The sequence below is a fragment of the Pseudorasbora parva genome, chromosome 18 (genome assembly GCF_024679245.1).
Source record: "Pseudorasbora parva isolate DD20220531a chromosome 18, ASM2467924v1, whole genome shotgun sequence".
Lineage (NCBI taxonomy): Eukaryota > Metazoa > Chordata > Actinopteri > Cypriniformes > Gobionidae > Pseudorasbora > Pseudorasbora parva.
The window spans coordinates 26,467,381-26,477,955 of record NC_090189.1 but is presented as its reverse complement, the minus strand read 5'-3'; the positions used below and the strand labels follow the sequence as shown (position 1 = coordinate 26,477,955).

Sequence of the window (10,575 nt, the reverse complement as noted above, 5' to 3'; positions counted from 1 at the left end):
TGACCACTGCAGACCCGGGAACACCCAACAAAAGCTGCAGTTTTGTCAAAAAGCTGTTTTGTCCTTCTCAAGCTCGCTCAAATCCTTACGCTTGCTCATTTTTCCTGCTTCTAACACATTAAGCTGCCACTAAGAGGTGTCGTGCTGAAGAGATAATCAGTGTTATTCACTTCATAAAGGTCATAATGTTATGCCTGATCGGTGTAAACCCGAAAAAGTTATAAAGTCAGATTTGTGATAGAAACACAATTGTGAGAAATAAAAGTAAAGTTCACTGTACTAATATGCCAAATTAAAAATTAGATCTGAACATTAAAAACTGCAATAAATGACAGTTAAAATGTTTAATTAAATAAAAAGTATCAGGAGCTGCACAAATCAAGGACCCTTAGACCCACGAGATACACTCACACTCACCCGATGCCGGTGTCTGGACTTCAAAAGTCGACCTGTAGAACCCAGAGGAATGAAGCAATTACAGTGAACACATGGCACGGTGTCAGATGCATTAGGAAGTCAAACATATAATCACTGAAGACCTCTCTACAGACGGGGGAATGCCTTTAGCTATGGATTTTCTCAGCGCTGAAAGACAAAGCCTTCAATGTCTGTGACGGTGCGCCAGTCTATGACACACAGGCCTTTCAATTAGCAGGTGATTGTAAGAGACAATGACACTTCTCCCTGTCTGAATGACTTGAGATCTATAGCGACTGTCTAGACACCAAAAGACAAATTTAGGTGCTCCGGGGAGTTTTGTCCTTTTGCAACATGCCTGTTTTTAGAGAAAACCTCCAATTTGGAGGATGGTGTATGACAAAATGGCATTCAACGAATGGCAATATGGAATAGACAGATAAAGGGCATAACCGTACAGTTTTAATGGTTTAACGAGGCTATAATAGTCTCAGGTGTATATAATTTGAAAGAGAGCACATGCAAAACTGCTTAGTGTATTAAGGAGAGAACATAATAACAAACAAGCAGCATTTTATAATCCCTTTCATGTCTTTGAAGTTGAAATTACAGACTACGTCAGAAGAAGACAACACACAAGAGAACTGGTAGAAACAAATTTGATTATAAAGAGAAACAGTTGGTTAATGGAATGGTTGTGGAGTAGATATGTAAAAATTCTTCAATTGAGTTTTCAGAATCATTAATTAACTGCAGACCACCAACTGTTAAAAGAATAAATGACAAATAACAGTCAGTGTCAAGTGTTTAAATCTAGTTTTAATTCTTAAGTGCTTTAATGTTTCGCAAATCATTATTACATATTCTGGTCGTTAGCGACCCGGATCTATATCTAAAACGGATGGATCTCTACCTGTCGCGATAATATAAAACTCTCCTGATATTAGAGTAACAATTACAGAAGAATAAAATAAAGCATATTATATACCATTTTGGAGTTTGGAAGGGTTTGGTTTGAGCAGATGTTTTATACTATCATCACTGTCCTCGTCAGAGCTCATTTCCCAGTACATTCAGCACCATCTGGCTCATATTCACCGATTCACAGAATCAAACATATTCTTAAAACTATAATTTTCAACGTATTCAAAATCAATATTTTGATTGCTGACAGCTTCTTCACCAGATCCACCATCAAAGGGACACTAATATTTAATCAGTTTTGGGTAAGTTACTATAAAAAAGTAATTAATTACTAGTTACTAATTACTAATTACATCTTCAATAGTGTAATTAGATTACTGTACAAATTACTCTCTCCAAAAAGCATTTAATTACTTATTACTAATAACTTTTTAATTGCTTTCTAAATCCTATATCAACCTCGAGTTTAGTATTTAGTTTAATTACATCAGAAGTAACTGCAGAAAAAAAATAAGAGTAATCCCATACTTTACTTTTTCAAGGGAAAAGTAATTAAATTACAGTAACAAATTACTTATGAACTAATTACACCCAACACTGTATTTGATTGCATTCAGTTCTTGCTCTGCAGTAAATCACTGACCTCATTGCAAGTTTTGCTATATTCTTTTGTTTTCTGCCTGTGGTAACTATGAGTTAAACGTCACTTCATCATTGTGTTTTAAATGATCACATCACCATCTAGTGGAATAAAGATAAATTGCACTTATTTAGTCAAAGATTCAATTATTGTTGTGAAGAAAAAACATACTTACACTGTTAAACACCACTTGTCGTTAGGGACCCTGTTGTTCACCGGAGCAGTGACCCCCGGAAGACGATCCACCGGAAGTGGGATCACCGGAACACGGTCCACCGGAACCACCGGCACATGATCCACAGGCACAGGGACCACCGGAACACGATCCACCGGCACAGGGACCACCGGTACTGGGTCCACCGGCACAGGGACCACCGGTACTGGGTCCACTGGCACAGGGCCCACCGGAACAGAGTCCACCGGAACACGGACCACTGGCACATGATCCACAGGCACAGGGACCACCGGCACACAATCCACCAGCACAGGGACCACCGGAACTGGGTCCGCCGGCACAGGAACCACCGGAACACGATCCACCGGCACAGGGACCACTGGAACTGGGTCTGCTGGCACAGGGACCACCGGAACTGGGTCCACTGGCACAGGGCACACCGGAACAGAGTCCACCGGAACACGGACCACTGGCACACGATCCACAGGCAGAGGGACCACCGGCACACAATCCACCAGCACAGGGACCACCGGAACTGGGTCCGCCGGCACAGGAACCACCGGAACACGATCCACCGGCACAGGGACCACCGGAACTGGGTCCGCTGGCACAGGGACCACCGGAACTGGGTCCACCAGCACAGGGACCACCGGAACTGGGCCCACCGGAACAGGGACCACCAGAACTAGATCCACCGGAACTGGGACCACCGGAACAGGCATGGAAGGAGCCTTCCTTCTCCTCCTATATTTCAAGACCACCGGAACAGGGTCAACCGGAACTGGGACCACCAGAACTGGGACCACCGGACTCAGGGGAAGAGCCCTCTTCTTCTGGCCAGTGAAATAATCCACCACTGCATCAAAAATTGACCCCTCCAGTGCTCTCATGACGATACACTCAAACGGTTTATCCAGGGCACAACTGAAAAGATCTTCCAAAGCCCCCTCGTTGTATCCGAGTCTTTCCGCCGCTCTCCTGAACTCCTGCGCAAATGCCCTTAAATCAGTTCCCAGTTGCCTCATAACACCCAGGGATCTCAACTGGTCTATACGGCCCCATAGGGGACAGGAGACAGAAGTGGTAGGTTGTTGTGGCAAGCTCTTTCTCCGCTGAGTTCTCATAATGGTCGGATCGTTTTGTTATGTATGTTACACTAAAGAAACTAAGGTGAGAACTCATTTGCAGAGAAATGTGAATTTATTAAACATAAAATAAACATAACACAAAACAAACACCCACGAGGGGGAAAAACTGATTCAAAGAACTGGTTCAAAAACATAACGAACTCAAAACATACCAACACAGGGAACCGGGAGACGTAGACGATCCAACCAGGACTGACAAACAAGAGGAGCGTATAAAGGGAAAAAATCAAGAGGGAACAGGTGGGAGAAATCAAACACTAATCAGATAACAAGGGGGGAGGGATCAGACAATGACAGGAGCACATGCTCAACTTAACAAAACCCACATGTGCACACAAGACAGGACAGGCATGTGACAGAATATTTATAATATTTATATTTATAAAGGTAAAAGTAAATTCATTAACTAATATTAACCATTCAGACCTTATTATAAAGTGTTACCGATTATTATAATTATTATATTATTACATTTTCTTTCAATTATTTTGATTCACTGAGCATGAGCAGTGAATCAGTTGTGTCTTTTTCCCTCTAAGAAAAAATTATTTCAAGATTTTCCTTTTCCTTGATATATGATATCAGGACAGTTGTATCACTCTTGACAATTTCACTTAATGTCCCACACAAAATATCAAAATGTATTTTAGTTCAAATTACATTATATGAGATGTAGACATTGTAATGTGTTTTAAAATAAATAAACAAAAATGTGTCATGTCATAGATCCAAAATGCAAAGAAGCTAATGTGTTAAATTTGAGAGATGTAAAGCAGGTCCCGCTCCTGGATGACCTTGTAAATGGCTCTGGGACGCTCCAGCAACTACAAGGAATCTCCAGACATACTCGAGTCATGTTAGCGTGTGTCAACGGACCTGTTAATATTTAAAGCGGCGAAGCGCACGCGATTCCCACCAAAATCATCTACAAGCACGGCCTGATATAGCTTCTCAACCTCTTTCAACATCTTGCTATATCGAATTCATAGACAAAACAACAGGACGTTTCAGTAGGAATTGAAATGGAAACAGAAACCCGAGGAAAAAGTAATGACCTGCCATTGGGAAGGTCGATGCTTGGCTGCACAAAGAGATAGAAGGGGCAAACAGTAGCGAAGGGAAAGTAGGTCTGCAGCGGTGAGGGAATATGTGAGCTTTAACCTTCCTCTTTGCAGGAGTGGAGATGAGTGCCCTCAGTAGGGTCACGGGCAAAACACAAGGGGAATGTTAAACACAAGTACCCCGCGGAGCACCGACCACGGCCAACAAGATCACACCACACATTCTGTTAATGTGCTGTGACCACTCTCTCTTGCTGATTTGCCACACGCACATTTAATCACATCACTACTGACTGTTTAAGACTCGGAGTAAAAAGGTAACTGTGACATTAATTACAACTTTATTTCTTGTAATTGCGGTTTTATAGGCCTCTCTAATGACACATACACTATAAGTTTGTTGTCTGTAAAATTTGTACTGCTTAATATTGTTCTGAATGCAATGAAATAGAAATGTTTTGCAACATTATCAATGTATTTATTTTTAATGTAATGTTGAATAAAAGTATAAACTGACTATATCTGACAATGTGACTTTTTAAAATATCTTCCCACAGTGAGACTTACTTGTTTTTTCTTTTCAACTCTTTTGCAAGAGTTTTGCTCAAGTTTCCATATCTCCATAGTTATAATTCAAATACTTTCATAGAATCCAGGACATACATAATGTGACCTTCCACAAGACTTTTTAGTGAGGTGTCTTGTGCATTGGTCTTTTGAAGGCTGCGTGAAAGCACCTGTTGATGTGATAAAGGAGTGAAGAGCGAAGGTTAAGATGAGCACTTGCTTTAGATTTGATTGAGGGGGGGTCCAGTTCTTCACTGCAGCTCCTCCTCGGCCCAGCCACGTGGGATCATCAAAGACTCAGGGCTTTGATCCGCTCTTCAAAAGCCTTCACTGGCTTCTTGTCAGTGTCTGCTCTGCTGGTAGTTTAGGCTCTGTGCCACTGCTGTTAAAATGGCCCAATTAATTCACCTCACTCTATACTGAGTTCATACAGTCAGTGGTTAGAAAAGAAAAAAATATGTCATGCTGATTTTGAGAGTATTCATTTAGGAAGATTTAGGGAATTACTTGCATTTGGCGTCCATCCAGATGTATTTTCAAGATGTAATCCATGTGACTGGACAAACTGCCGATACAGATACATTTTTGTACAGCTGGCAGCATTAGGTAAGTTTACGGACTGTCCGAAACTGACCTAACACATTGTGGCTTGGGAAGAAGCAGGCGAGTGACACGGAAAGGCTCTTTATGGAGTCAGGGGAGTTGTCTTTCACTGTGCTTGACTGAAGATGTTGAAGTGTCTGATGCTGACAGGGATCCATTAGGGAGCCTGGCCTCTCCTCTGTATGGGAGAGTACTTCTTCAGTAACGGAGTTCTTTCTTCATTAACTTTGTCCGTCTTTGTTGCTCTCCCTTTGTTTCTCATTCTTTTGGTCTCACTGTAATTCTCTGTCACATCAGGCAGTCTGTGAAGTTGTTACTCAAGGACATTTGACAATTCTTTGTGTGATTGAGACTAGTAAAGCAAATCTCTCTCTCTCTCTCTCTCTCTCTCTCTCTCTCTCTCTCTAATATCTGTCTCAAGGCAGTTTCTCCCTTTACATAGAATATTACTTGGATTTCACCATAGAAACTCTTTCAAAAAGGATTAATTATTAGGTCAATTCCTGTAGGAAAACTGAATACCGGGACCAGGTAAGAATTGAGTTTGTGTAGGAAATACATAATGCCTACAATTGCGCGTTAGTATGTTTAATTTCGCCAGTGCTGTTCTTCAAAGAAATAACTGAGAAATAATGATTGCTGAAGTATATGTGTTCATATGTGAAGTTTACATATATATTTTGATAGGCATATTGACAGCATAAAGCAATATACAGTGAGGAAAATAAGAATTTGAACACCCTGCTATTTTGCAACTTTCTCCCTCTTAGAAATTATGGAGGGGTTTGAAATTGTCGTCGTAGGTGCATGTCCACTGTGAGAGAAATAATCTAAAAACAAAAATCCAGAAATCACAATGTATGATTTTTTTAACTATTTATTTGTATGACTGCTGCAAATACGTATTTGAACACCTGAGAAAATCAAAGTTAATATTTGGTACAGTAGCCTTTGTTTGCAATTACAGAGGTCAAACGTTTCCTGTAGTTTTTCACCAGGTTTGCACACACTGCACTGTCGCTGAGAAGCACGGAGTTTGAGATTCCCTCCAAAGATTCTCTATTGGGTTTAGGTCTGGAGACTGGCTAGGCCACGCCAGAACCTTGATATGCTTCTTACAGAGCCACTCCTTGGTTATCCTGGCTGTGTGCTTCGGGTAATTGTCATGTTGGAAGACCTAGTCTCTACCCATCTTCAATGCTCTAACTGAGGAAAGGAGGTTGTTTCCCAAAATCTCTCAATTCATAGCCCAAGTCATCCTCTCCTTAATACAGTCTAGTCGCCCTGTCCCATGTGCAGAAAAACACCCCCAAAGCATGATGCTACTACTCCCATGCTTCACACTGAACATGCATCGGATGTTGATTGAATTTTAAGATTTGGATGTCTCACTCAAAAGCAAAAGTGGAGATATAATGCAAACATTGTAACATTGATATAATGAAAAGTCCAAGTTCACATATACTATATATAGCAGAGAAACATGTATTCATGAATGAATCACTCAATCATTCACTTAACCAATTCATTCAAAAACACTGATGATTTTGCAACAAATTACATGACCGTTTTTATGCGCAAATCATTGAATCATTCACTCAACCCTTTTCATTCAAAAACACTGATTCCTTCAGGAACAGAGATATTGTTTTTGGTTGGAACTATTTTTGAGGACTGAGCAAAAGTAGACAAAACTACTGACAACATTGTACCGAAAATGTAAGTTCTTGTTTATTGAACTGTTACAGCGATATCACATTGGCATTAGTGCTGATACAGGTCGAATTGAATAAGATTTGTCCACTGAAGTATCAATTCTCCACCAGCCAGTTTCTTTGCGAAGCATCATCTGCTTTAAAGACTGGCATATTTGGTAAATACCCACTGAATTAAAGTCTATGGATCGAGGTCTGAGTTTAGCAAACTGTCTGACATGAATGTCACTGTGTCTCTGCAGCTGGTAATGTGATTATGACTTTGTTGTGATAACAGAGAAACCGGTGTTTTGACAGGTCTGTGAAACTGTGTGCCTGATAGGTTTGCATGCTATTACAGTCTGAAGAACATGAGGCGTTATGTCACGGGAGTCCATTGATGTCTTTGGGAATGAACTCAAAACTAACAGGTCTAGTTGATATTCCAAATGTATACAGAAGGTCAGTTGTTTTAGCCACAAAATAGAGTTATTGTCTGTGCAATGTTATTACAATAGATTTTCATGTGCATATCCTATAATCATTCCAGGGGGGAAGCCATGTTAGTTATACTGCATGCATTGCTAGTGCAAGTCAAGAGCAAAAGAACATTCAGAAAAAAAAGTATCTTGTTCCTAGTAGCACAGGGAATCTGAGAGACCACTTACGAGAAAATGGCCCACTTTTCTTAATGCAATAGTTTCGCACAAAGCAAGCTCTGTTGCAACACACACTGCCAATAAATATTCTCGTCAAGTGTGTTGTCCTTGTGGATTGACAGCTCTGTGTAAAATGATAATGTGATTTTGTTGAGGATGTTGTCTCTAAACAGCCTCACTGTCTTTTTCAAATCTCTTAATGATGCCACTTAAAGGCAATTATACACAAGCAATGATGCAGACGACCAAACACTGCAGCATTCATAGCACAGGCTTTAAAATCCTCAAGCTACTTCTCAGACATAATGACACGCCATTATCTTCCTCAGGTGGGCTATTTGTATGTTACATTCTGAAGAATTCCAATCTATATAAAGGCCAAACACGTGTGGGCTTTGAAAGGAATTCTTTACCTGTTTTTTGAGAATGAAATTAAATGTGTTTGTTTTTTCCCTTAATATTGATATGTATCTTTTGTGAATAAAACATGACGTGGGTTTAAATTAGGAAATCGTGGCTAATATGAATACCCTTAACAGCTTTTTGCTTGAGAACACTTTACATACCCTAGTGAAAAAACTTGAACCAAAATGTATTTAAAATACATTTATTCCATACTAAGTATTGTACAAATTCATTTACATATTTTTCAGGCAACACACTTGAGACTTACTGATATAAGTATTATAAATAACAAATATTTGGAGTGTTTTATTGCACAATGCACATTCCTTTAATATCACTATTACTAAGGATAGCATTATCTCTGTATAATATCAGTCTTTAAATGCAAGATATTTAAAGTTTATCTAAAGTGTACATGCATTTCTGATATCTGGCAACCTGTTCTGGAACAAATCAGGAAGGTGGATCCCTTTCTAATCTCAGTTTCAGAGGAGTAATATACTGTAGTGTGTGCTTTCTTTCCTAATACATGTTAATTAGTGTTTTTATTTAATTTATTATGTGTATTGGTACAACAGGTGGGGATTTTTCTTGGGTGGATTGGTTAAAATAAAAAGAAAATGTATTGTAAAGTGCATCTTAGGTTTTAAAAGATGTTCAATAAAAAAACTTCAAAGAAAGTCCATAGTTCAGCACAATTAAATATATTTATTTGGATGTTTAGAGGAAAATTGTCATATGGTTTCAAATCTGTATAAAATTCTTTGTTCTGCTGAACATAAAGAAACATATTTTGAAGAATGTCTGTAACCAACAAGTTGACTATACCAGTCAATGGGGTCTATCAACTGTTTAGTTCCCCATATTCTGCAAAAGATCTCTTTTGTGTTCAGAAGAAGAAAGAAATTCATACAAGTTTGAAATAACTTGAGGGTGAGTAAATGATGACAGAATTTCATTTTTGGCTGAACTATCAGCAGCACCAGGTAACTTTTCAACCTTCATAATATATTTTCAAGACTCTTGTGATACATCAACTTAATAGGTTGAATGACACGTCTGCCATAGCCTGACGGGGTCTGTATCGTTTTTAATCGTACTTTTAAACTTTGGGTTTCGGGTAGTAACCCGAGAACAAAAAGAACTACAAAATTTGACTGCTTTACAGGATATACTTCACTTCCACCACCCCTTCCTTAAATTCGGACGTGCCAGCCCAACTATCGTTTGTTTGCCGGATGTTATATTCATGGCGAGTAAACACATAAGAAGTACAAAATCATATTTTAGGATACCTTTACATGTCTGTGATATTTGTTTATTTGTATTGCCTCAAGCTATAATGCAAATAGATTTTTCAAATTTGCAGATTCATCTATGGTAGCTTGATATTATAATATTGATGATATGGGTATTACCACTCAAACATTCAATTGAAGTATCATATAGATTCTGTAAAACGGTAACCAGACTAGGCTACTATAATGACGCTGGCTTGTAAACGTGAGCATCGCGATCATCAAAATTTAAAAAATGATGCATAGATAAGGTGCAATCAGTCGGACGTACAGTGGCACAGTGCTCATTCAGTAAATGCACAGCTAAACAGATGTGTTTTGAGTCTGGATTTAAGGGAAAAAATTGTCCAGATACAGTTTTACAGCTCCATTTACACCCCTGTAAATTGTCCCTAGGATGTAATGCTCTGTTTTTGCCTTATTTGGAAGAGTCATGAATATTAATGTTGAGCTCTGCTCTGATTGGCTTATTTCAGCAGCTCATAGTTCACAGTAGTGGTGGAAATTTTGATTCTTTTAAGAGAGTCGTTCATTTTCAGTTTGTTCACCAAAATGATTCGTTCAGATTCGTTCATTGATTCGTTCAGTAACATTTTTTTAAAATATTACATAAATATGACCACAGGTGACGAAAAAGGGTGTTTTATGTGTAATATCTTAAGTCAACGAAACAAAAAAAAAAACTGATTTGGCTTTATTAAAATGTGCATAATCTACTCATTAAAGGAAATAAGTCTAAATAAGTGGTTCAGATGACCAAAGCATGTTTTCTTGCATGATTAACATTTAATTGTTAGGTCAGACATTTAGACATTCGTGTATCTGGGATTATGGTAAACATGGGGTTATAAACATGAGGTTTGTCTATAACTGTGCTCTGCATCCGCTTTCTGCTGATTTCATTTCGTTCACGAACGAGATCTCTCTCGTTCAGACTCAAAACAGCAACTCAGTCAGTGAAGTTTGTTCAGTAGCTCAGTCAGA

General features: G+C 39.0%; 1 protein-coding gene across 1 annotated transcript; it reads right to left on the bottom strand.

Annotated features, from left to right (window-relative positions):
* Positions 1-2,152: 2,152 nt before the first annotated feature.
* On the bottom strand, positions 2,153-3,181 carry LOC137046035 (uncharacterized). Its single transcript, XM_067423088.1, has 2 exons — positions 2,968-3,181; positions 2,153-2,760 (listed from the first exon to the last, which is right to left on the bottom strand). Exons 1-2 carry the CDS (start codon positions 3,179-3,181, stop codon positions 2,153-2,155), a joined length of 822 nt encoding a protein of 273 aa, XP_067279189.1.
* Positions 3,182-10,575: the final 7,394 nt, after the last annotated feature.

What these genes read in the sequence shown, in the direction of transcription:
- LOC137046035 (XM_067423088.1), bottom strand. Translation starts at nt 3,181, where the DNA reads ATGAGGCAACTGGGAACTGATTTAAGGGCATTTGCGCAGGAGTTCAGG. An exon ending in GAAGAGGGCTCTTCCCCTGA is followed by an intron (nt 2,761 to 2,967) that starts GTCCGGTGGTCC and finishes TCCCTGTGCCAG; the next exon opens with CGGACCCAGTTCCGGTGGTC.